This window comes from Malania oleifera, chromosome 3, assembly GCF_029873635.1.
Source record: "Malania oleifera isolate guangnan ecotype guangnan chromosome 3, ASM2987363v1, whole genome shotgun sequence".
Taxonomy (NCBI): Eukaryota; Viridiplantae; Streptophyta; class Magnoliopsida; order Santalales; family Ximeniaceae; genus Malania; species Malania oleifera.
The window spans coordinates 119,367,694-119,395,274 of NC_080419.1; the positions used below are offsets into that span (position 1 = coordinate 119,367,694).

A 27,581-nucleotide genomic window follows, 5' to 3' on the forward strand; every position below is an offset into this window, starting at 1 on the left:
AAAACAAGACACGATAAAAACACAGACTTTAATAAAAACCGACCCTAAACTAAATCAAGTTTCGAAAAATAAAAATTAAATCTTGAAAAGATGACTATTCTAGTTTCGTTAAAAACAAAACACTTCCTTTTTTTCTTTTCGTATTTTATTTTTTTTTATAATTTTTTTTTTTAAGAAACAAAATCAAAATCTAAAGTAAGCGAAGATAAATAAAACAAGACTAATTTAAATGCCTTAGATCTAATACTAACTTTAATTAAGAACAATAAGAGTAAACAAAGAATTACACTTCACTAAAAAAAATTAAGTCCCTTAACAAATACTCAAATCCCAAGTCTCAAATAAACTTAAACAAATAAAAAAACATCATTCGTTGCAACATAAAAAAAAACAGCAAAGAAAAGAAAAGATGAGAGTGAGAGAGAGAGCAAAACAGGGCATGGTTGTTGGAGAATGGCCGGGTTGCAGCAGAGGAACCCAAGAGGGCTGTGTTGGAGCTGTGCAGCTGCTATGGAGGAGAAGGGGCTGCTGTGAAGTTGCTGGCCGAAGGTACTGCTCACAGGTTGCTAGCGGTGGAGGAGAAGATCTGCTGGTATTGTGGTAGCCGGCTGCTGCTGGAGAGTGGTTGGTACAAGGTTCTGCTGTCCTCTGCTTGGTTGGTGTGGCCTCTATTGGAGACGCTGTTGTCCTCTGCTGGAGACGCTGCTGGATGCTAAAAAATTACAGCAAGTTGCAGAGGAAGACTTGCTGCCGCTGGTGTTGGCCAAGAGAGAGGAGGAGCCTCTCCTGTGTTGGGTTTGGTGTGTTGCCGGCTGGGAAACAAGAGGGACAGAGGGATACAGGGGAAGAGGAAGAAGGAAAGGGAAAAAAACAGAGGGAGAAAGAAGGAAGGAGAAGAGAGAACGAGAAGGAGAAGAACAACAACTAAAAAAAAAATACCAAACCAAAGAAGAAGAAGAAGAAGAAGAAGAAGAAGGAGAAGAAGAACAAGGCAGCGTGAGAGGGCTTGATGGAAGCAGCGCTGGGGGGTTTAAAAAGAGAAAAAAAAAGAAGTCCTACCCAATTAGCCAACCCGACCTGGCTATGCATGGCCGGGTCACATCAACTATCCAATTCTTTTAATTTTTTTTTCAGTTTATTTATTCTCTGTTCGTCACAAATTTTGCTCTTCTGGAGCCCGTATCTCATAAAACTCAAAACACAAAAGTTGTAGATGATCCTTTTCTCTTTCTCCAAAAATTTGAATCGTCTCAATCGGAGCTTGCACGGAAAAGTTATGCATGAAATACGAACAAGTGTCGGTTTTGATTCCCGAGAATTTTCCTGCGACAAAAAATTACCAAAACTATATGAATAGTGCAATAAAGTTCAAGATTGATAATTTTGGCACTTTATTAAAATATTGAATAATTTTAGACATTTAATTAAAAATATAAACGGGTAAAGCCCGTGTTAAGCGTCCAATTACGTAGTTTTGACACATAATCAATACTGTACATGTAGCGACCTCAATTTCCTAAATAAGAAATATAACATAATAAATGGAAAAGTCAACCCGAACCCGTGGGTAACGGGGACACTTGTCAAACACAGTGGAAATCTACGCAGCAGTAAACATAAAATCCAAACATTCATCCATAAAGTATAATACTAGAGCTTTCTATAACATTATAAAATTGTACTTCTATACATCCTCTTATACATCAAAATATCTCTAGGGTCAAACACAAAATAACACTGACCCTATTACAAAATCTTACCCTCCTCATAGGGTAATCTCACTAGCTCAACGGCGACCTTGACCCGCCGATCTCTCAAGGGCTCCTGAAAAATTAATTAAGTTTGGGGGTAAGACACTTCTCAGTAAGGGAAAATAAATTAAATACAATTGTGTGGCAACATGAACATTTAATGCAATTATACATACACGGTACGTTTCATAATTCGGGAAAACATTCATCATATCATACTGAATAATCATACATTTTCATATTTGCTAATAACTCATAACGTACATAAAACATCCATTATAACTGTAATACTGAAAATAAACCCAAGATGAATAGCTAGCTGGTGTTATGTATTACCCCCCATGACGGGTTGTGTAGCCCGAAGGCAGGACCCGACAATGGCTGGCCGACCACTACCGAATCAAATATGTCTGTAAGTACGATAAGCCTGCCACACCTTGGTCCGGACTGCCAGGTGGACGTCCACACTCTAGTGAAAGCCACATCGACTATCCATCTCCCATCCCCTCGTGGGATGGTTAGCACTAATCTGATGTAAATATCTAATCTACAATATAGCTACGGTACCGAGCCCCTGAACTGAACTAAACTAAACTAACATCCTGGTTGTGATATCATATAATACATGATCATATATATAACATCATTACGGCCTCGTGCCGAAAATATAGTAATTACGGTCTTGTGCCGAAATCATAAATACGTGGCCTTGCGCCAATAACGTAAATACGGCCTCGTGCCGATAACATAAATACATGGCTTCACGCCAATAACATAAATACGGCCTCGCGCTGATAACATAAATATGGCCTTGCGCCGATAACATATATATGGCCTCGTGCTGATAACATAAATACGTGGTCTCGTGCCAAAATCGTTTCAGGTATTTACATTTAGAAAATAACTCATTTATTATATATTCGTCAAACTCAATATAACATAACTTGTCTTTTCAAAATACCTGAAAATATGCTTTACTCGTAAAATCATTTATATCATGATTCACTTCACATAAAATAATGTTCATGCCACACATATGCCGTTTAAAGTCATACCTCATATTCTAAAATCATCATTTATAGCATCGTATACATACATACACATTTTAATCATAATAGCAGTATTTTCCAAATATACATTTCATATGAGATAATCAAATATAGCATATGTTTTCCTGAAAATAAATGTGCTCATAATTAATAAGAACTTGCATGGAAAATAACTGCTTTAGTTTATTCCCTTACCTGGCTACTGAAAAAGCCCCCAAAATATCTTAGGCTAACCCCCGTATGACTTCCTGATCAATACCCTAAAACTCAAAACCCCCAGTATTAAACATCAGTATTTTCATGCGTACATCATTTCCTATAACTACCATAAAGTCTAATTTGGCTTAAAAAGCCTTACCTCAACTGTGGGATGATTTCCAACTTCGTCTTCCCAACGATCCGCTCCAGTAAACTTGTAAAGAACTCCATCAGAAGCGTCGTGGTACCTTTGGATCATCAATCCGGCGTAAAAATAGCCCAAAAATGAGGAGAGAGAGAGAGCACTGAAGAGAGGAGAGAGAGAGTGGAGAGGAAGCTTAATAATGAAGAAAACTCGGATTTTCCATATTTATAGACAGGGGATTTCATCGACAAGCTCGTCCTTCATTGACAAGTCCTTCACAAATTTCGTCGACGAAATTCAGTCAGCTTCAGAACCCCTCTCGGTATTTTTTCGTCGACGAAGTCCTGTGTTCGTTGACGAAATCATTAAAGCCTTCGTCGATGAAACCCTGTGTTCGTCGACGAAGCTTGGCAGCTTCCCTTCTGTTCCTATTTCCATTTTCCCCTCCTCTTTATTATTTAAATTCCATTTTAAACTCAGGTCGTTACATCCTCCCCTCCTTATAAAAATTTCGTCCTCGAAATTTATCATTCATATAATTCATCATCCCTTACTAGACAAAATGGTCTACTCGTTTTATTACTTACCCTCACTTGTGGCGGAGGAATACCGTGGTTACAACTCAAGCCTTGGGAGATTACACATACCAAAACAAATTTCCCCCAGACAAAATACCTCATACAACTAAACATTACATGTACCTGCAAAAGAAAACTACATATTTACTCTCATTTTCTAATTACATTTAAACTTCTTGGAATAATTGCGGATATTTCTGTTTCATCTGTTGCTCAGATTCCCATGAAGCCTCTTCAATTGCATGATTCCTCCACAAAACTTTTACCTAAGGAATCTTCTTATTACGTAGCTCCTGTACTTTCCTATCCAGAATCCGTACTGGTACCTTCTCACACCCCAGTGAATCACTAAGCTCCAACTCATAATAAGTGATGATATGAGAAGGATCTGGGATGTATTTCCTTAACATTGATATGTGGAATACGTCGTGAATTCTGGATAATAAAGGTGGCAAAGCTAGCCTATAGGCCATCGGTCCACTTTCTTTAAAATCTCAAACGGACCGATGAACCTAGGGCTAAGTTTACCCTTCCTACCAAACCTCATAACTCCTTTTAATGGAGCTATCTTCAAAAATACGTGATCACCCATGTCAAACTCTAAATTCTTGCAGCGATTGTCGGCATAACTCTTTTGTTGGCTTTGAGCTGCACTGATTCTCTCCCTAATAAGCCGACCTTTATCGTATACCTGCTGTATCAGTTCTGGTCCCATAACTCGCCGCTCACCTATCTCGTTCCAATATAAAAGAGATCGACATCTCCTACCGTATAGTGCCTTAAATGGTGCCATGCTAATACTGGACTGGTAACTGTTATTATACGCGAACTCTACCAGTGGCATAAATTGAGTCCAGCTAACCCCAAAATCTAGAACACATGCACGGAGCATATCTTCTAGTGTCTGTATCATCCTCTTAGTCAGACCGTCTCACTGAGGATGGAATGCCGTACTAAATGATAATTGAGACCCCAGAGCCTCTTGCAAGCTCTTCCAAAATCGTGACGTAAATTGCGGGTCTCGATCTGACACGATAGATACAGGCATCCCATGAGAACGAACTATCTCCTGGACGTAAATCTCTGCCAATCTGCTGAGGGAATAGCTGGTCTTGATTGGGAGAAAATGGGCAGACTTAGTCAATCGATCTACTATCACCCAAATTGCATTCTGACCATGCGATGTCGACGGCAGCCCTGAAACGAAGTCCATGGAAATATGATCCCACTTCCACTATGGGATAAACAACAGTTGCAACTGGCCTGCCGGCCTCTGGTGCTCAGCCTTTACCTGCTAGCACGTCAAGCACTAGGCTACATACTCGGCAATTTCTCTTTTCATTCCACTCCACCAGTAAAATTCTCGAAGATCCCTGTACATTTTCGTACTACCAGGATGAATTGTATACAAGGATCTGTGAGCCTCATCTAGAATAGTCCTCCTAATGTCAGCATCAGCAAGAGCATACAATCTAGAATGAAATCGTAAAGCTTCGTCATCTAAAATGCAGAATTCCTGCCCCTAACCATTCTGCACTCTGTCCATCAACTCTACCAATTCTGAATCTTCTTTTTGGGCAGTTTTAATTCTTTCCTATAGAGTAGGTTGTACAACTAGGCTAGTGATAAATACTGGAGTATTACTCTCTATCAATTCAATGCCGAGTCTCTCTAGATCCATCATGATCGGAAGCTGGATCTCTATAGCTGTCAACGCTGATACTCCAGACTTCCTGCTCAGTGCATCGGCTACCACGTTTGCTTTCCCTAGGTGGTAACTGATAGTGCAATCAAAATCTTTAATCAACTCTAACCACATTCTATGTCTCATATTCAATTCCTTCTAGGTGAAGAAATACTTCAAACTCTTATGGTCAGAGAAAATCTCGCACTACTCGTCGTATAGGTAATGCCTCCAAAATTTCAGTGCGTGTACTACTGCAGCCAACTCAAGATCGTGGGTAGGGTAGTTCTTTTCATATTCTTTCAACTGTCTAGACGCATACGCCACTACCCTGCCATGCTGCATCAACACACAGCCAAGTCCCTTCAGGGACGCATCACTGTAAATAGTATACCCCTCACCCCTAGATGGGATGATCAGTACTGGTGTTGTGACTAACCTCTACTTCAACTCCTGAAAACTCTGCTCACGACTATCGTCCCATTCAAATCTGGCATTCTTCTTCGTTAGTCGTGTCAAAGGCCCTGACAAAGCTGAGAACCCCTCGACAAAACGACGATAATAATCGGCTAACCCCAAGAAACTCCTAATCTCCTGGACGTTCCTTGGTCTAGCCCAATTCACTACCGCCTCAATCTTACTGGAATCTACAGAAATTCCATCTCCTGAAATAACGTGTCCCAAAAACACAACTTTCTCGAGCCAGAACTCACATTTACTGAATTTTGCATACAACTTCTTCTCCTTGAGCATCTGTAAAACCCACCTCAAATGTATCTCATGCTCCTCATAGCTCCTCGAATAGACCAGTACATCATTAATAAAAACAACCACGAACTGGTCTAGGTATTGGTGGAAGACTCTATTCATCAAATCCATAAATACCGCAGGAGGATTTGTCAGACCAAACGACATAACAAGAAACTCGTAATGCCCGTACCTGGTCCTGAAGGCCGTCTTCGAGACGTCTTCTGCTTTCATTTCCACATGATGGTAGCCGGATCTGAGGTCAATTTTTGAATACACCCGTGTACCCTGGAGCTGGTCAAACAAGTCATCTATACGAGTTAGGGGATATTTATTTTTGATAGTGACTTTATTAATCTCTCTGTAGTCTATACACATCCTCATGGTCCCGTCTTTCTTCGTCACAAATAAAACTGGAGCTCCCCACGGAGGTACACTGGGTCGTATGAAGCCTTTATCTAGCAAATCCTACAACTGATCTTTCAGTTCGGCCAACTCTACCGGCGCCATTCGGTACGGTGCTTTAGAAATAGGCACTGTACCTGGAAGTAGATCAATGGAAAAATTTACTTCATGATCAGACGGCAAACCTGGTAATTCGTTTGGAAACACATCTGTAAATTCTTTCACCACAGGCGTATTGATAAGTTTCAATTCATTTTCTGATATTTCTTTCACAAAAGCCACAAATCCCAGATAGCCATTCTGAAGCAGTCTCCTCGCCTGAACAGCTGAGACCATCTGAGGTAAGGATTGCACCCGTGACCCTATAAATCTAAATTCTGGTTTCCCTGGAGGTCTGAATATCACTTCCTTGGCAATCTATAATAGAAGAATTAGCTGCTAGCCAATCCATGCCGAAAATAATGTCAAACCCGTGCATATCTAATACCACCAAATCAGCAGATAAAATCTTCCCCTGGACATCAACTCGACAACCACAAAGTACCTTACTACATCTCACTGCTGACCCGGTCGGTGTATTCACTAATAACTCGACATCTAATGATTGCGTTTCTGCCCCACATAATTTAACACACTCCAAGGACACAAACGAATGTGTGGCACCAGAATCAAAAAATGCAATAACTTTAAATGAAAACATACTAACGGTACCTGTCATCACGTCGCTGGACGCCTCGGTGTCGCTTGGCGTCAAAGCAAAAACTCTGGCTGGGGTCGTATTCCTCTGCTGGCCTCCTCGTGGTGCCTGGTCACCTCCTCGTGCAGGTCTAGGAGCAGGAGCAGTACCAGTCCATGTCGGACACTCCCTCATCATATGTCCTGGCTCCCCGCACCTGAAGCAGACACCTCGCCCGGCACGACACTCTCCCAAATGCCTCTTCCCACAAGATGGACAAACTGGAGATGGCTGCACACCCTGGAAACCGTGATTCCCAGTCTCCTTTCTCCGGTCCCTATAATAGCCACCTTTCTTCCACGCGGCACGGCCGACTCTCTGTTGGGAACCAGAAGGTGTAGATCTCTTCTTCTACATCTGCTCCTCAGCCTCCAACCGCTCTCCAATCTTTGCTATAGTGGCTTTATCCACTAGCTCAGCAAAATCCTGCAACTTTAGAATCGATACCTGTTTGTATATTTCCCTCCTCAGACCTCTCTCAAACTGCCGTACTTTCTTCGTCTTATTCGAAATGATGTACGGGGCCAAACGAGATAGCTCAATGAACCTCGTCGGGTACTACTGTACTGACAGCTGTCCCTGCTTCAGATTCAAGAACTCTGCAATCTTAGCCTCCCTGGAAGAGGCTGGAAAATATCTGTTGAAGAATTTCTCTTTAAACAGCTCCCATGTCATCTCCACAGGAACAGTCCTCTGTTGCTCTAACAGTCTCACTGCTGACCACCATCTTTCAGCCTCCCCAGTCAGTCTATAAGTGGCAAACAGCACTCTCTGCTCCTCTGAACACTACAGCACTATAAATATCTTCTCCATCTCCTACACCCAATTTTCAGCGACTGCAGGATCTGTTCCTCTTGAGAAAGCTGGAGGACTCATCTTAATAAACTTCTCTATCGAACTACCATCGCCTACTGATGGACCACCCTGTTCCCTCAAACTCCTGGCAATTTCTGCCATAACTTGCTATGCTACGCTGCGTAAAACGTCATCTGAATCACTACCCGCAGCGCCTGAGGGTCCAACACCCTCACTCCCACTGGCGTGGGCACTATTGCCACCAAGGTCCATCCTGAAAAACAGGTAACTTAACTCAAAACCCCTTCACTATACATATCACTCAACTCATATAGTATATTCTCCTATTTAATTCATCTCTCATGATCTTAATTCAAGGTTCAATCTTGCAACCTAGATACCCGACCCGACGATAGTTTATAGTGAATTTCTTGAAATCGTCACCCCAGGAAAATCATACAAACCACCACAGAAGTCCTGCATCTAAACTTCAAAACTAGACCTCAAATCCCCTTATCCTATACTCTGGTATTATTATTGCTGCACTCTAGAGTCTACAGAACCTAGTATCCTAGGCTTTGATACCAAATGTAGCGACCTCAATTTCCTAAATAAGAAATATAACATAATAAATGGAAAAGTCAACCCGAACCCGTGGGTAACAGGGACACCTGTCAAACACAGCGAAAATCTACGCAGCAGTAAACATAAAATCCCAACATTCATCCATAAAGCATAATACCAAAGCTTTCTATAACATTATAAAATTGTACTTCTATACATCCTCTTATACATGAAAATATCTCTAGGGTCAAACACAAAATGACACTGACCCTATTACAAAATCTTACCCTCCTCATAGGGTAATCTCACTAGTTCAACGGCGGCCTTGACCCGCCGATCTCTCAGGGGCTCCTGAAAAATTAATTAAGTTTGGGGGTGAGACACTTCTCAGTAAGGGAAAATAAATTAAATACAACTGTGTGGCAACATGAACATTTAATGTAATTATACATATACAGTACGTTTCATAATTCGGGAAAACATTCATCATATCATACTGAATAATCATACATTTTCATATTTGCTAATAACTCATAACGTACATAAAACATCCATTATAACTGTAATACTGAAAATAAACCCAAGATGAATAGCTAGCTGGTGTCATGTATTACCCCCCATGACGGGTTGTGTTGCCCGAAGGCGGGAACCGACAATGGCTGGCCGACCACTACCAAATCAAATATGTCTGTAAGTACGATGGGCTCGCCACACCTTGGTCCGGACTGCCAAGTGGACGTCCACACTCTAGTGAAAGCCACATCGACTATCCATCTCCCATCCCCTCGTGGGATGGTTAGCACTAATCTAACGTAGATATCTGATCTACAATATAGCTACGGTACCGAGCCCCTGAACTGAACTAAACTAACATCCTGGTTGTGATATCATATAATACATGATCATATATATAACATCATTACGGCCTCGTGCCGAAAATATAGTAATTACGGCCTCATGCTGAAATCATAATTACGTGGCCTCGCGCCAATAACGTAAATATGGCCTCGTGCCGATAACATAAATACATGGCCTCGCGCCAATAATGTAAATACGGCCTCGTGCTGATAACATAAATACGACCTTGCGTCAATAATATATGTACGGCCTCGTGCCGATAACATATATACGGCCTCGTGCTAATAACATAAATACGTGGCCTCGCGCCAAAATCGTTTAAGGTATTTACATTCAGAAAATAACTCATTTATCATATATTCGTCAAACTCAATATAACATAACTCGTCTTTTCAAAATACCTAAAAATATGCTTTACTCGTAAAATCATTCATATCATGATTCACTTCATATAAAATAATGTTCATGCCACACATGTGCCGTTTAAAGTCATACCTCATATTCTAAAATCATCATTTTTAGCATCTTATACATACATATACATTTTAATCATAATAGCAGTATTTTCCAAACATACATTTCAAATGAGATAATCAAATATAGCATATGTTTTCCTGAAAATAAATGTGCTCATAATTAATAAGAACTTGCATGGAAAATAATTGCTTTAGTTTATTCTCTTACCTGGCTACTGAGAAAGCCCCCAAAATATCCTAGGCTAACCCTCGTATGACTTCCTGATCAATACCCTAAAACTCAAAACCCCCAGTATTAAACATCAGTATTTTCATGCGTACATCATTTCCTATATATACCATAAAGTCTAATTTGGCTTAAAAAGTCTTACCTTAACTTTGGGATGATTTCCAACTTCGTCTTCCCAATGATCCACTCTAACAAACTTGTAAAGAACTCTGCCAAGAGCGTCGTGGTAGCTTCGGATCGTCGATATGGCGTAAAAATAGCCCCAAAATGAGGAGAGAGAGAGAGAGAGAGAGAGCACCGAAGAGAGGAGAGAGAGAGTGGAGAGGAAGCTTAATAATGAAGAAAACTCGGATTTTTCATATTTATAGACAGGGGATTTTGTCGACGAGCCCGTCCTTCATCGACGAGTCCTTCACAAATTTCGTCGACGAATTCCACTCCTCATCAACGAAATTCAGTCGGCTTAAGAACCCCTCTCGGTATTTTCTCGTCGACGAAACCCTGTGTTTGTCAACGAAATCATTAAAGCCTTCATCGACGAAGCCCTGTGTTCGTCGACGAAGCTTGGTAGCTTCCCTTCTGTTCCTTTTTCCATTTTCCCCTCCTTTTTATTAATTAAATTCCATTGTAAACTCGGGTCGTTATAGTATATGTAGTAACCGGGAAAATAATAATAATAATAATAAAAAAATAATAAAATAAAATTAATTAATTAAATTAACAAGTAAAATGAATAGTATGATAAGGAACAAATATATATATATATATATATATATAAATATTAAAGCATGTATATATATATATATATATATAAATATAAAGTATGAAAGTTTCTTCAAGAAGCTTTACTTTAATTAATGTTTACTATTATATATATATATAAACTAACACAAGCTTCTTTAAGAAGCTTTGAAAGTCAAATCCAAATTGAATTGGATTTTGGTGGGCTACACTCTCTCTATTCTCTTTTCACACTCTCTCTCTCTCTCTCTCTCTCTCTCTCCTCTCTCTCTCTCTCTCTCTCCTACGACTCTCTCTCTCTTCGATTCCGAGCTAGTTTTACGCCGGATCGACAAACCAAAGCCACCACGATGCTCTAGGCGAAGTTCTCTACAAGTGTGCCGGAGCGGATCGTCAGGGAAACGAAGTTGGATTTCATCCCAAATCCAAGGTAAGGTTTTATATTCAATATTTGGATTTTTGACAGTTGAAGAAAGTGATATAGGCGTAAAAATACTGAACTTTAATACTGGAAATTTTCAGTTCTAGGGTGTTGATTGGGAACGTTGGGAATCATTCCTAAGTTGAGGTAAGACTTTTTAAGTCGAATTTGACTTAGTGGTAGTTATAGAAAATGTTGTACGTACGAAAATACTAAACTTTAATTCTGCGAGTTTTCATTTTCAGGGTGTTGAGTTGAGAACCTTGTGGGTACGGGGAAGATTTTCTTAGGGGCTTTTCAGGAATTAGGTAAGGGGATAAACTAAGTTAGTTTTGTTTTGAGAAAATGTATGTATATATATGTAGCATCTGGTTTCAGGAAAAATAAATATATTTATATATATGATTTATATTTGGAAAATACTGTTTAAATGATGATATATTGAATGCGTAGAAGATTTGTTTAGTGTGGCATGAGTATAAAAATGTTGTGAAATACTGTTTTTTTTTTGGGAATAGGGACGATATGGATTTCTATGATGGAAAATCGGCGTACGGGCTGAGATATTTTTATATGTATATGTGATTTGCCGGCGTATGGGCCGTGCTATGTGGATGAGATTTACCGGCGTACGGGCCGTGCTATGTGATTTGCCAGCGTACGGGCTGTGCTATGTGATTTGCCGGCGTACGGGCCGTGCTATGTGATTTGCCAGCGTACGGGCTGTGCTATGTGATTTGCCGGTGTACCGGCCATGCTATGTGGTTTGCCAGCGTATGGGCTGTGCTATGTGATTTGCCGGCGTACGGGCCGAACTATGATAAAATGTGTAATACTGGCGTACAGGCCGATGATTTTCATGATACACGTATATATGTGAAATGATATGATTGATGTGAAAATAAATGATATGAGATATTTATGTATCACAGTTTTAGTATATGTATATGATATCACAACCTGGTTGGCTTGGTCTAGGCTAGCACTTGCACGGTACCGTTGCTATGTGTCCATGGTCCTCGTGATCATGATATCTGTGTTAACACCGCTGTACGGAGTGGTGTGAGATTGGATGGTCGATGTGGTTATTTTCAAGAAGTGTACTGTTATCGCCCCTGGTGTACGGACCAGTCTGGGTAGACCCATCGGACCTACAGACTACTGTTTGACTTGGCAGTGGTCGGCCAACCATTGTCAGGTCCCGCCTTCGGGCCACACAACCCAGTCATGTGGGGGTAATACATGACAACAGCCAACTAACCTACCAGGATTGTTTTTATGTTATTATTATTATGATATGAGATGAGAAATGTTTATGAAAATGCAGTATGTTCTGCCATGTTTTGATATGCATATGTTTTCCCAGATTTGATAAACAGTATTGAATATGTTATGTATGGTATATGTAGAACACAGAATACTCATGTTGCCACACACTGGTATTAGTTTATTTCCCTTACTGAGAGGTGTCTCACCCCTAAATCTTATACATTTTTCAGGAGCCCCTAATAGGAGAGCGGGAAAAGCCCCGCTGATCTAGATCAGTTGTTGCCCTCTTTGGAAGGGTAAGTTTTTGGTAGAGACAGTTAGGTTTTGTGGGGATTGTCCCTAGATTTCATTTTTGAGATATATATACTGTGAGATAGTAATTGTAGTGACTCTGGTATGTGTTATGCACATTATGATGAGATGTATATGATTTTATACTTTCTGCTGCGTAGGCTTCTGCTGTATGTTTTGTTATATCCCTGGTGCCCACGGGCCCAGGTGGATTTTGACCTGCTGAGTTGGAATGTATGATGTGATGATAATTTATTTATATATAAAAAAAAATATGTGAAAAAGGAGCAGGTCGTTACAGTATACATATATAAATATATAATAATCTTGCTGCTTTTAACACGATTTCAAAAACAACCATAACATTATAGTTCTAAACTGTATTCATAATATCTGTCTGTATCATTTGTGATTTCTGTCTGTACTATCTGTAACAACTGTATATAATATCTGTGTATAATATCTGTAATCTCTGTATAATTTGGTTATAACATCTTGATGCTATAACTAAATAATCTGTTTGTATTATCTGTAAAATCTGTTTGAGTGTTATGGTATAGAAATCATGTTATTCTAAGAAATACTGTAAGTCTCATTCATTGCTAATGATCTGAAATATCTAAATATCTGTAATACTGAAAAATCTACATACTATACTGTAATAAACCCATGCCAGACATTTGAGTAAACATATTCTCATGCTCAATTTCTATAATTCTGCTATAAAGATAATATTCATAATTCTCCAGGAAAAATAATCTGATCTGCATGCTTGTATATACATATTCATAATATTCTGTATACATAATAAAAATTGCTAGCATAATATATTTTCCTTATCTTAAATCTGAAAAGCTCCTATAAAATTCTGGCTCTATACCCGCAGGGTTTTTAACTCAACATCCTGAAAACAATATTTTCCAGAACAAAACATCAATATTTTCTTACCTACAACATTTCTTACAACTATAAGGAAGACATAATTTGAATAAAATACCTTACCCTGGATTTGGGATGAATTTCAAATAAACTTTCCCCACGATCTGCTCCGACAGACTTGCAGAGAACTTCACCAGAAGCGTCATGGTGGCCTCAGATCTTCAATCCGATGAGAAATGGGGCCAGGATCGAAGAGAGAAGGGAAGGAGGTCGTAGGAGAGAGAGAGAGAGAGAGAGAGGACGGTTCTGCGCTAAAGATTTTGGTTAAAAATTCGAATTTCAACTATTTATAGGATTGAATTCGTTGACGAAACACATCACCTTGTCAACGAGTTCTTAAGTAATTTCCCTACCTCCTCGTTGACGAAATTCAGATTGTCTAAAAATCCTCTCTTGGTATCTTCTCCTCGACGAGGCGTGGCTTTGTCGACGAGGCCTACTTATGCGCTCGTCGACGAGGCCCTGTGTAAAAATTTTCGAGTTATTATATTCAAAGTGCAATGTCGTCGATGAAGCCTGCTGCCTCATTCTGTTTGTGTTTCCACTTCGCTCTCTCTTTATTATTTAAATACCATTATTTTTTGGGTTGTTACAATAACTTTCATAAAAAAATTTCTATTCTTGATTTTAGAACCTTGCAATATCATTATGTAGTACCAATTTATATGTGTATTACTTTGCATAATTATGCTATTTTTGGTTTAATGTATAAAATATATTTACTAATGGTAAACATGCTATTCTTAAATATTAATATTAGAATTCTTGTAGAGAAAAGCTAATATGATAAAGAAAACCATATCTTATAAGATAGTTCAAATTGACATGAATGACATGAATAAAAGCATAATAAATTTAGTATCAAGTTAATATGGAACAACATGTATTACCATATTAAGCTATTATAGGTATTATAATATTATTTAATTTATATACAAGTTAACCTAGTATAAAACAACCTACGAAATATATAATTCTTTTATATACGATTAGTTAAACTTATATGTAAATTGTAATTCAACAATCAAATTTTTTTTTATAAATTATATTTTTTTAGTTAATGATCAATTAGTGATTTTTTGATAATTATAAATAAATTTGAACTTTATATTTCAAAAAAGAAACACTATGATTTTATTTTTCATATTTTTAGTCTAAATTTTAATTTTATTTACATTTAAATAGTATTAAAATTTAATCTACACATGGTTAAGGTTAATTATTTTTTGAAATTTTCGTTTGCAAAATAATTTACAATTTTATGTTATTGTGGAAATATAAATTATTTTCACCCAATTTAAAGAATTTTTTTTTTTAGTTTTGATGGAAAAATGTAATAATTATTTTACATTACAAATTTTTATATAAAGAAAAAAAAATGTACGCAAGCAAAATAGCAAATGGCAGGTGTTTAGTTTTAATTTTTAAAAATCAATTTGTATTATTATTATTATTATTATTATTATTATTATTATTATTATTATTGGTAATCTTAAGGGAAAAAAGTTTGTGTTTAGTTTTTCAAAACAGAAGATAAGTAGAAAAGTATCCCTTCGGACCAACCGAATATCCTTCCCTCGCTGCGAGCCTCTGAGTCGTCGTCTTCGCAGTGACTCTGCCTCTACCAAGCCCTACAAATTGCAAGCAAGCCTTCCGATCCCTCTACAGCTATAGCCAGAGCAAGGTATTTCTCTCATTTCGCTTAACCCATTCTTAATTTCACCAAGCTTTTTTTCCCGCTTGTTTTCCCCCCCTTCGGATTTGGGCTTTTAGTTGTGTTCTTTTCTATTTGGGAGAAAGCAATGGTCTGTCAACCGATGGAAATGAAAAGGGTACTTGAGGGGCTTGTGTTTTATGTGCTCTGTCTTGCTCATTGGCGGTGCAGCTTCCGTGATTGCGAAAATTTCTCACAGGGAAATTGTGCGACCAAGAAATTTCTTTAAAATTTGAAATTTCATGAGGTTCCGAGTGTCAAGTCTTTGTTTGTTACTATTTGATTTATTTGGTTTTCAAGCATTGGATGCTCCAAGTTGCCCCACTTATTTTATTTTATTTTATTTTATTTTATTTGCAATATTCATGTTTTGTTTGGTTCTCATATGTTCATGGGTATGCTTTTTATGGTGATATTTGATTTAAGCTTTGGCTTTGTGAATGTGGGTTCTTGACGGGTGTTGCATTCTTGGAACTGGGAATGTGTTGCATTCTTGATGAATTTTATTTTCAAGCATTTCTTGGTCCAAGTTGCCCCACTTTTTATTTTTATTTTTATTTTTATTTTTTTTTACTTGCAACATTCTTGTTTTGTTTGATGTTTATGGTATGCTTGTTATGGTTATGTTTTATTTGAGCTTTAGTTTTGGGAATGTGGGTTCTTGATGGGTGTTGCATTCTTGGAACTGGTGAGTGGTGATCAGGGACATTGCTGTGCATGTGTAATGATATTTATTGGATTTTAAGTAAAATTAATTATTTTATTTTACATTTTTCATGTTCTGTTTTAATAATTTAATTAAATTCTTTTCTCCATCTCTGTAGTCTTTAGTCCATTATGAACTATTGTAACTTGTTGAGCAAGTATGGTCAAGAAGTAGTATTTCTTTTAATGAAACTTTGAGCTTGTCTGGGCCTCTGGGGATACTTGGGGATTGAAAAGTGGCAGCAGATGAATTATAGGTCCGTAACGAGATATTTATGTGTTAGTTATAAGTAGCTACGGGATACCTAGTATTTTCCTGTATTGCCATTAGCTTTACTGCTTAGCAGATACATATACATAGATATTTAGGGAATAGAATATGGACTCCAAAGTGGGGAATCCCCTTTCTCTTTGTATTGATGCTTCTGTATGCCTTACTCTGTTGAGTATTACATGACCTTACTAAAAGTTCAATCATTGGGCAGCTGGGCCATCAGCCTGTTGCTTGGTGGCTTCTAATACTCCTGCAATGATTTACTGCAAAATGGACGACCAAAGTTATGAAACTTTCTTCCATCAAAACAAACAAATAAACAAATAAACAAAGAAATAAAGGAAAGAATGACATTCTTTATCCCATCTGGGTTTGGCAGCTTTGCAAATTAACATGTCTCTATTCACTCTAATTTACTTTTGCACCTTTTACTCCTGGAAATAAATGAATCAAATTTGTTTTATACCCTTCCCCAGTTCAAAGAAATTTCGGAGTGAATTATACGTTGTCCACATAAAAATTGAATAGGTGCTTGCACTTGTTTCATTGGCCTGCTCACTGCTTTAAAGTTCATTAGATAGGTCTGTGCTTGCTCCACACTTTTCAATCTGTTGCCTTCGTTTTTTTAATCATCACGTTTTAAAAGCTCATCTTTGAAGGGCATTTTTCATTAATAAATTTCATCTCTATAATTTTGTTCTCCGTGTTTACTCTGCCCTATTATTGGACTTTGAATTCTAATTCTTGTAAAGTTGGAAAGACCTTGAAATGTAATTTGGCCATTTGGGTATTCCTTTTGCAGGTGTTTGCCTATACCTCTGGGAAAAACCAATCATTGCTAATATGGCGCATTTACTTTCGACTTCTTACTCCTTAAAAATCTCTGGCAGCAAACCTTACACTTTGCCATCGAATCAAGGCTTAATAGCATTTCCAACATCATTTGGTTCGCAAACATCCAAGTTTCCTTCTAGAGGGCTTGTTTTGCGAGGAAAGAAGCCACAAAGATGCTATACCATTCATGCATCTGCTCTAAGCCAAGAAGTCCAAGCAAAATCTATCTCTGGCTCTCAGGAAACCTCTAATGAACCATCCAAGCCAAAGCGTGTCATGGTCATTGGTGGTGATGGCTACTGTGGTTGGGCCACTGCCCTCCACCTATCCAACAAAAATTATGAAGTTGCTATAGTTGACAGCCTTGTCCGTCGCCTCTTTGATCATCAATTGGGTCTTGACTCCCTTACCCCCATATCTTCCATCCATAACCGCATCCGTCGTTGGCATTCTCTTACTGGAAGAACCATGCAGCTCTACATCGGTGACATATGTGACTTTGAGTTCTTGTCTGAAACCTTCAAGTCATTTGAACCTGATGCAGTCGTCCATTTTGGGGAACAACGATCTGCCCCTTACTCCATGATTGATCGTTCAAGAGCCGTGTTCACACAGAATAATAATGTAACTGGAACACTAAATGTTCTCTTCGCTATAAAAGAATTCAAAGAGCAGTGCCATCTAGTGAAGCTGGGAACCATGGGAGAATATGGAACCCCAAACATTGATATTGAGGAGGGTTATATAACGATTACTCATAATGGAAGAACAGATACTTTACCTTATCCAAAGCAAGCTAGCTCTTTCTACCATCTCAGTAAGGTCCACGATTCAAATAATATAGCCTTCACCTGCAAGGCTTGGGGGATCCGAGCCACTGATCTGAATCAAGGAGTGGTTTATGGAGTGAAGACAGATGAGACTGAAATGCATGAAGAGCTTTATAACAGGTTTGATTACGATGGAGTATTTGGAACTGCATTGAACCGCTTCTGTGTTCAGGCTGCTGTTGGTCATCCGCTTACCGTGTATGGCAAAGGGGGGCAGGTGAGGTTTTTTTTGTCAAATGTTCCATAGGACCATAACATCTTTGCATCACATCATCTCATTTTCTGAATGGTTTTCTTGTTCTTGGAAGTAAAGATCAATGAATCTACTGTTCATTAGAAGAGTTTTCATTTGACTGGATTCACTTGGAGGAAATCATGAGGGTGACATGTGACACTAAGGCATATAATTTCAACAGAATGCTTCTATTATAATTTCTGAAGTGTTGCCTTCTATTTCTTCTTACAAGGATGAAGGAACGTACATCTTTCAGGTATTAATGAGGTGGAAGCTTAATTTGAATGTGATGTCAATTCTTTCTTAAAAGTGCTTCTAATGGAACCTCATGTATTGAGATGGAGGACAGTAACTGGAAAGAAATGCCTGATTATATCGTGGCAAGTGTATTGAGTAGATTGAAAGATAGAGGGGTTGATAGAGGTTTGGTGGAAGGGATTAAGGTGGGCTATGACCATCAGAACTTACCTATATTGTATTTGCAGTTTTCAGATGACGCCATTCTTTTTCTTTTGGAGGATATAGGTAGTTTCTCTAATATTTTTGCAGGTGTTTCCAAAAGTTTCAGAAGTAAGGATTATCTTCTCTAAGAGTGGTAATGTGGCATTGTGGGAATTGGGATTAACCTGAGTCCTCTTTGCTCCTTTAGCTGGTTGTGGTGTTCTGAGTTGGCCTATTAATTATTTAGGTGTCCTCTTAGGTGGTAACCCTACTCTTGATTCTTTTTGGGTCCCAATTTTTGAGAGTTGCTAGGAGGTTGGATGGATGAGAAGGAGCTCTTTTCACCCTTAGGAGCCGCATTACTAGCTTGTCTTTCCTCTATTCCCCTATATTAGTTGTCCTTTACCATATTTGTGTGAGAGTGGCAAGGAGATTAGAGAAATTGATGAGGGGCTTCCTGCAGTCAGGAGTAGGTGATCATGATACCGGATTTGGGATCATCTAGTTAGTTGCATGACTGTGAACAGGTGCAAGGGGGGGCGTGTGTGTCTGGGTCTACATACTTTGTTGTCCAAAATACATTTCCTTGGTGGGGAATTGGTTATGGTGGTGCTTCTCTCTGGAACTTGTCTCTTTGACACAGGGTAATCTATCGTAAATTTGGATTTCAATTTTCAGCAAAATAGATGAGTTGCTAAAGTTGGTTTAAACTTTTAAGTTCTTGGAAATTTGAAGAAAATGAAGAATCCAGATTTTGGAGGAGACTAATGTAATATACTGGCTTCAAAATGAAATAGGAGCGTTTAATGGAAGAGCCTGTGGAGTTGTAGCTGGAAAGGTTAATGGGTGTGTTCCCCAACCATAGCACTATATATAGTGCATAGGCTGAAAGAAAAGAAGACATACAACTAGGGGCAGAGAGCCAGGGAGAAATCCTAGCTTCTATTCACTTTGTTCCTCTCCATGTTCTTCTCCATCCTCATGTAACCTAGTGGAGCACCACCTATCCTCCAACTTCTGCACTCGTGGCACCCAAAAAAACCCTAGCCATCACTCACTCTCTTCCTCTCCATGTTCTTCTCTTCCACCCCCATAGCCACCTCCCTTTTTCTTTTTCCTCTTTGAACATCCACAACAAACCATGCCACACCCAAACACAGGACATATACATTTGACCATGGTATCACTACTTGCGCATGGGCATCATTGCAATGGAGTCTGGCATTTGTGCTGCCAAAAACCTCCATGTTCTGCAAGTATTAGTGATGGGGTCTAGGATTTCGCTTGCTTGCCACCACTGAGATGAGGAAAAGGGTTGAACAACCCCCCTCTCTGTGAGTATCTAGTTGCATGAGCCAGCTCAAGCAAGCCCAATTCTTCCTTTTGGTATTTTTTTTTTCTATTTTTATTTTATTATTTTATTTTATGAAAAAATTTAAAAAATCTGGAAAATAAAAAAGAAAACAATTTTATATTGTTATTGTTGTTGTTGTTGTTATTATTATTATTATTATTATTATTGTTATTATTTTTCTTTTATTATTTTGTTTGGTTAATCTATCCATTTATGTATCCAAATAAATCATTATGAATGTATTTTTTTTTATTTATTATTTTTAATTGTTTATTATTATCATTGTTATCTTTTATTTTATTATTGTTTTGTTCCATTATTATTATTTTTTAGCTTTCTTCACTATATTTTTAGCTATAAATTTTTTTTGGGAAAAATTAAAATCCACAAAAATATCAGAAAATTCCTTTTTTTTTTTTGAAGAAAAATCTCTGCATAAAATTGAGATTTTTGGTTCTATTTTTGTATATTTACTTTTTTGAATGTTTATTTATTTAATCATTTTCAAAAAATCAGGGAATCCAAAACATTTTAGCCCCTGTTTAGGAGCACTTAAAAAAAGTGATTATAGTACTTATCACTTAAAATAAGCACTTTTACAAAAAAGTGCAGTACAACAGACGCTTATTGTAATAAGTGTTTTTCTAGAATCAATTTTTTGAGAACTATTTAAGTGAATTTTGAGAAGCAAACTTCGATAGCTTTTGGCTACTTATAAGTGATATTGTTCATAGGTGGGGTCAATTTTGTAAATATAAGAAAATTTAGTGACTATTTTATAATTTTAAAAATACATTAGAAGATAATCATATATTATTTTATTATGCATTATAATATATTAATTATTAATGAAACATAATTAAATTTTGGAATATAGAAGAAAAACCATCTATTAATTTAAATTAATCTTAAAAATTTAAAAATACTAATTTAATTATTAATATTATTTTAACATAAATTAATATGATAATCATATGTTATAAATATATATTAAGAACAAGATTATTATTAATCAAAAAGTAATATTTTATTTTTTAACTTAATAAAAATATTTAAATATTAATTAAAAATAATAGTTAAAATAAATATTAATTAAGGTGTTAATTAAAAATTAATCATATATTATTTTATTATGCATTATAACCTATTAATTATTAATAAAATATAAGTAAATTCAGGAATGAATAAAAAGAACCATAAATTTAAGTTAATATTAAATAAATTAAAAATGTTAATTTAGTTAATAGTTATTAATGCTATTTTTTAACATAAATTAATATGATATTCATATGTTATAAATATACATTAATAACATGATTATTGTTAATTAATAAATAATATTATATTATTTTCGTTTATAATATAATATAATTATAATTTAAATTTAAATTGTAAAAATATTAATATTTTTGTTTTAAATATATTTAAAAATAAATATTAGTTATTATAATTAATTTTTGGATCAAGAATTATTTATTAATTTAAATTAGCATTAAATAAATTAAAATTTTAAATTTAATTCATAATATTATTTTTATTATAATTTTAATACGATAGTAATATGTTATAAATATACATTAATAAAAAAATATTATTAATTAAAAATAATAATCATATATTATTTTTAACAGAAAATTTTTAAAATTTAATTATAAATAATTAAAATAATTATTAATGAAATTGTTATTTAAAGAATATTAATATTTGTAATTTAAAATATGTTTTAAAATAATCTTATAGTATCCTTTAATAAAAGTAAGTGTACAAAAATACGACTTATTTTAAACACAACCAAACACCACTTATAACTTTCAGCACTTATTAAATTCAGCACTTTTTTCTGAAAAGCACTTCTGCATAAGTGGTTCCATACAATCCCCTAATATTTAGGAAAAAATCTATGGAAAGAGTATAAATTTCATTTCTTTGTTATTAAATATTTTCTTTTGTCCATCTACTTGGAGAGCAAGGAATTTACTCATTTTTGCAGGGAAAGATATTAACATGGATAGAGTCATAGACCAAGTCATTTTTTTATGTTAAAAGCAGATGTTTGGACGTTAAAGGTTTTGATTTTTTTGCCTGATTTCTGATCTTAGCTCTCTGTTTTGTATTGTTTTTTGTTCTGTCTCATGTATTGTCTTAGGCTTTTGGCCTCTCAGTAATAAAATGACAATTCTTCTAAAAAAATATTTTCTTTTTCTTGTTTTTTTTTTTTTTTAAATTATTGTAGGAATAAATTTTTTTTTTTAAAAAGGCAATAAAATGCTAAAAAATTGTGAGACTTTAAAAAGGGAAAAAAAAAATCAGAAAATACTTGAGACCTCATGTGAGTATTAAATTGCACCTTTGGGTGTTTAATTATGTATATTGAGTATGTTTCATGTTATTGATGTCATTTATTTGCTTTGATATCCCTAATGATGCCTAACAAAGGATGTGGCAATAACCTCCATTTTGTTTACCAGAGGGGTTAAATGGATGTTGAGATTCATGAATGAGAAAAAGTTACTTTGGAGAAAGGTTATTGCTTTAAAGTACTGTCTCAATCATAATGGTTGGACATTTAATCAGCACAGGCAGTCCTAAGGGGTAAGTATTTAGAGGTTGATCAAGGAAGGGTGGGAGGACTTCCACTTCGATGTTGGAAATGGGAACAAAACCTTCTTTTGGCATGACAACTGGTGCAGCTCATCTTCTTTTTCAATTTCCTGCAATTTTCAATCTTGCCTGCAACAAAAATGCTTTGTTGAGTATGTGTGTGGATCACTCCGTCAATGAGGCAGCTTGGAACATCCTTTTTGTTAGAAATGCCCATGATTGGGATCTTGAATCTTCTGCTTATTTTCACAGCTTTCTTTATAGAAGTATCCCAGGAGGACCAATCTGGATTTGTGGAAGCTCAACAAAATGGCTACTTCACAGTCAGCTCCTTCCACATGCTGCTTGACAGCCCCATCTGAAGCCAAACTTAATTTCCCTTGCAAATCCATTTGGAGAACCCTTGTGCCAACCAAAGTTACCTTTTCCTTTTTTCTTTTTTTCTTGATAGGCAACTTTAATTTCCCTTGGAAATCCATTTGGATAACTCGTGCACCAACCAAAGTTACCTTTTTTTTGCTTGGGATGCAACTTTGTGGGAAAGTTTCCCTAGTCGTTAGATGCTTTCTTTGTGAAGATGCTGAAATTGTTGATCCTTACTGCTCCATTTCCCCTAGACTAGATTTTTTTTTTTTGAGAATTTGGCCGCTGCTCTTATGGGACAGCTCTGGGTCGGTGCTGAATTTCTGGCAGGTCTTGGTTACTGCCTTCTCTAGGAAGATGGCCGTTGCTCTTATGGGACAGCTGTAGGTGATTCAACCACACATAGGTACCACTCAAAGTTGATGAGGCACCATTCCTAGAACAGGTGTGTTGAGAACGCTAATGCCTTCCTTCATATAATCATACTACTGAACTTAGATATGACTATACAACCTAAAATCCTACCCCTTTTCATGGACTAGCGAAGCTTAGTATTCATTTGAATTAGGTCATCTAACCACACATAGGATAAATAATGGTTTGTGCTGACTCTAGTGAACCATTAAAAGAAAATAGACTCATTTCTCACCACTCTGTTGAGTCATTGGATTTCTATATGTGCATGTTGTGACACTTGAAAAGATGAATTCAGAACATTGGGGCTTCAGTCTCAGGCTCCAAATATAGTGGTTCTTCAATCTCATTGGTATTTTCCTCCCCCACCTTTTCTTGCAGGACTACCTCTTCTTTAATGGATGGAAAGGAAAGCCTTTCTTTTAATTCACAATGATTAGAATTAAGGATCGTAGCTTGCTCATCCTAGAACTCAACTTGTCCAATGCCGAGGTGAAGCTAAGCATCATTTTTTCCCCTATGTTCTTATTCTTCTTCTTTTCTCCCCCTTCCTCTTCTTCCCCCGCCCCCCCTCCTTCTTCTTCTGGTTCTCTTGGCTGCGGGTACGGAGCCAATTCAATTTAGTTGAATGTGGTCTGGTTGACTGAACCAGTTTGGTTCCAACTGGTTTGGTTAAACAAGTTTGGTTTGAATGGTGATGGGCTGGTGCAATTCAATGCAGTATATGCCTCTTTTTGGGAGAGGCATCACAACTTCCTCACTCTCTTTCAAATGAACAAGACAGGGATGGTTTTCAATGCAGCTTTGGCTGGTTTTAATCCCTATGTTTGCCTGATGCTGGTGGTGAGGGTGAAAGTTGATGAATGGTTCTTAGGTTGGTGCTTCTTCATGAGAGAGTAGGTCTTCGAGCCTCTGTAGACCTTTCCTATGGCATCACGATGAATGATCACAATTTATTAGTAGTTAATTCATCTTCAAGCCCAAAAAGATAAAAACATAGATGGCTTATATGAAGTAGACTACTCACAAGTCCACTAGAGGCAAAGATGAGGTTTGCCAATTGGCGTGGCTTTGATCCTCTAATGAAGTCAAACTCTGGCAAATGTGTGAAGGACGAAGAGGGACTTGTGCAATGATGGAGGCTTAATTTCTTTGATTTTTCAAGTGGCAACCAGCGAGGTCGTCTTTTAACTATAGAGTTCATAATTGGATATTAGGGGAGGCTTTTGTTGCTGTGACTAATCTTTCTTTCTTTCTTCCTTATTTATTTATTTATTTAGTTTAAATAAGTGTCGTGAATGACAAAGGGTCTAACAGGGAGATTTAGAGAGGGGCTAGCAGGTTCGATGGTGAAGATGGTGGCAGAGACGGTGCAGAGGCCAGGTTATTTTAGTTAAAATCGCAAACCCTATGAGTTTAGTTTAAAACTCATATACAGCCTTATCAACGTTGATAGCTGTGGCATTTCAACTGCATCGGATCAGAGTCTTTTATGATCTTCTTGATATAGGACGAATGCCTGACAACTGTAATTCTCAATTCCAAACCCATAAAACAAATACATAGGAGCCTTTTATGGGCTTTCAATGCTTGGTAGATAAGGAAACTACATTTGGGCATTTAAATAAAACAATGCAAATTTCCCAGTTAGTAGCACCTGAGAATCTTTCACCCTAAATAATAACCCAGAATCTTGAAGATATGATCCTAATTAAAGCACCGTAAACAATAAATAAGTAAATAAAATAAAAATTAGAAAATGAAAATAGTTCATGCTTACATACTGCGTCAAAATTATTAAGTACCTCTTTGCTTTAGAAAATCCATCAAAGCTTAAGTAATGGGCAAGGGTTCAAAGTTTCTTGATGAATGACTTCATGTGCTAACTCAATTTATAAATAAAAATAAAAAATAAAAATAAAAGTAAAAATAAAGCCTCTCCAAAATGAAAAGGTAAGATTGCATGCATCATGTCCTCTTAGGCCCGCCATTAGGTCATTTTTAAAAAATAAGGTTATTTAATACTATTTGATTGTTGTTCATTGTTATTACATGAATTTCGATTATTGTCAAAATATTTTGCATGCCCAAGTATTCCCTCTTTTTTTTTTTTCAAGGATAATATGGGACTTGGGAGTCCTGATAGAACTCGAATAGTAATCTTAGTTGGACTAGAAAAGTTTTATATTGATCTCAAATGGAAAGGAGGGGGCAAGCTCTCCCCATAGGTAACCCCCAAATTCCCCATTTTGTTCCAACATTCCTCTTTTAATTAGCATCTGTGGGCTTTCTTAGTCGGGCTTTCTGTGGAATTTTGACCATGTTTTCTATGGCATGGTCTTGTATAGTTTAAGAAAATTATTTTAATTTTTGTGAGCATTTGATTGGTGGCGTAATTGAATTGTCTTTGAAAGCCAAAAGCTCGAACTAAAACAAACTGAACAATTGAAAATGGTTTAATTCATTTTATTTTGGTTTTCATTCAGGATCAATTTTTGTTTTTTAAGAAAAATTGTTCAGTTTGGTTTTAGTTTATTTAAAAGACTGAAATTTAAAACTGATGTACAGCCAGTTTGATTGTTATATATACATGCTTTACCTTGTTAGATTTATGCTGATAATTTTTTCTTTTTTCATTTTTTTTTCTTCAATGTTTTCCTCCAATGCAATTTAGACCAGGGGATACCTTGACATAAGAGATACAGTTCAGTGCGTTGAGGTGGCCATTGCCAACCCAGCGAGTCCTGGTGAGTTTCGAGTCTTCAATCAGTTCACCGAGCAGTTTTCTGTCAATGAACTTGCCAACCTCGTTACAAAAGCGGGAGAGAAGCTTGGGCTTAATGTGCAAACCAGATCTGTGCCTAATCCAAGAGTCGAGGCAGAGGAACATTACTACAATGCTAAGCACACAAAACTCCTTGAATTAGGACTCAAGCCACACCTTTTGTCGGATTCCCTTCTGGATTCTATTCTCAACTTTGCTGTGAAGTTTGAGGATCGTGTTGATGTAAAACAAATAATGCCAAATGTTTCTTGGAGAAATATTGGAGTCAAGCCTAAAACTGTTGCTGCATAGTTGAGTGCTAAATAGCAGGGTTTGAATGTGAGAATGTTGTTTTGTTAAATTTTCTTTTCTGTGTAAGTTAGGCAGCATTTTGCCTAATTTGAAATCTTCATATGAACATTAGTTGCTTAGCATACTGTTGTATCTGAAAATGTTGAAGCAAAACAAATAATGCCAAATGTTTCTTGGAGAAAGATTGGAGTCGAGCCCAAAACTGTTGCTGCTTGTTTGAGTACAAAATAGCAGGGTTTGAATGTGAGAAAGTTGATTTGTTGTGTTTTCTTTTCCTTTTTTTTTTGTTTGGTTTTTTCCCCCCTGGTTTGGCTGCATTGTATCTTTTGAAATCTTCCCATGACCATCAGTTGCTAAGTATAGTGTTACCATTGTACCACCTGGCAAACGAAAAAAAAAGAAAAAAGTATGCTGTTGTACCTAAAGTGTTGATGCGAAACAATTAATGCTGAATGCCGCTCGGAGAAAGAATGGAGTCGAGCAAAAAACTGTTGCTGCTCCAGTTGGGTACTGAATAGCGGGGTTCGAACGTGAGAAACATGAAGTTGTCCTCATTGTTGTTGTCGTTTTTTTTTCCCTTTTGCCTTTTTTTGTTTATGTTAGGTTGCATTGTTATATTTTTAAAAATCTTTCCATAAACATTGGTTGCTTAGTGTGCTATTGTATCTAAAATGTAGGAAAAATCAGTTGTGCAAGTACAAATTTTATGTGTCACTCTTTGCTTTTGAGGATCTTGGGTGGGTGAAATGTTGATCCACATTACATCCAGTTTGCAACTAGAGTTGTCATTCTGTAGATATTTTTTGAAAATGCAAGGAAAACATATTGATTTCATATGTGGTTTTTTCATGTCATTCATCGCTA

General features: G+C 36.7%; 1 protein-coding gene across 1 annotated transcript; it reads left to right on the top strand.

The window, feature by feature from the left end:
• Positions 1–15,385: 15,385 nt before the first annotated feature.
• LOC131151120 (UDP-sulfoquinovose synthase, chloroplastic) lies at positions 15,386–26,899 on the top strand. Its single transcript, XM_058102323.1, has 3 exons — positions 15,386–15,560; positions 17,372–18,450; positions 26,316–26,899. The coding sequence occupies exons 2-3, from the start codon at positions 17,413–17,415 to the stop codon at positions 26,715–26,717; spliced, it is 1,440 nt and encodes a 479-aa protein (XP_057958306.1). The 5' UTR covers positions 15,386–15,560; positions 17,372–17,412; the 3' UTR covers positions 26,718–26,899.
• The last annotated feature ends 682 nt before the right edge of the window (positions 26,900–27,581 follow it).

Excerpts from the sequence above, each read along its gene's own strand:
- LOC131151120 (XM_058102323.1), top strand. The coding sequence starts at position 17,413 with ATGGCGCATTTACTTTCGACTTCTTACTCCTTAAAAATCTCTGGCAGC. Across the intron at positions 18,451-26,315 it reads TGTATGGCAAAGGGGGGCAG|ACCAGGGGATACCTTGACAT; the intron begins GTGAGGTTTTTT and ends AATGCAATTTAG.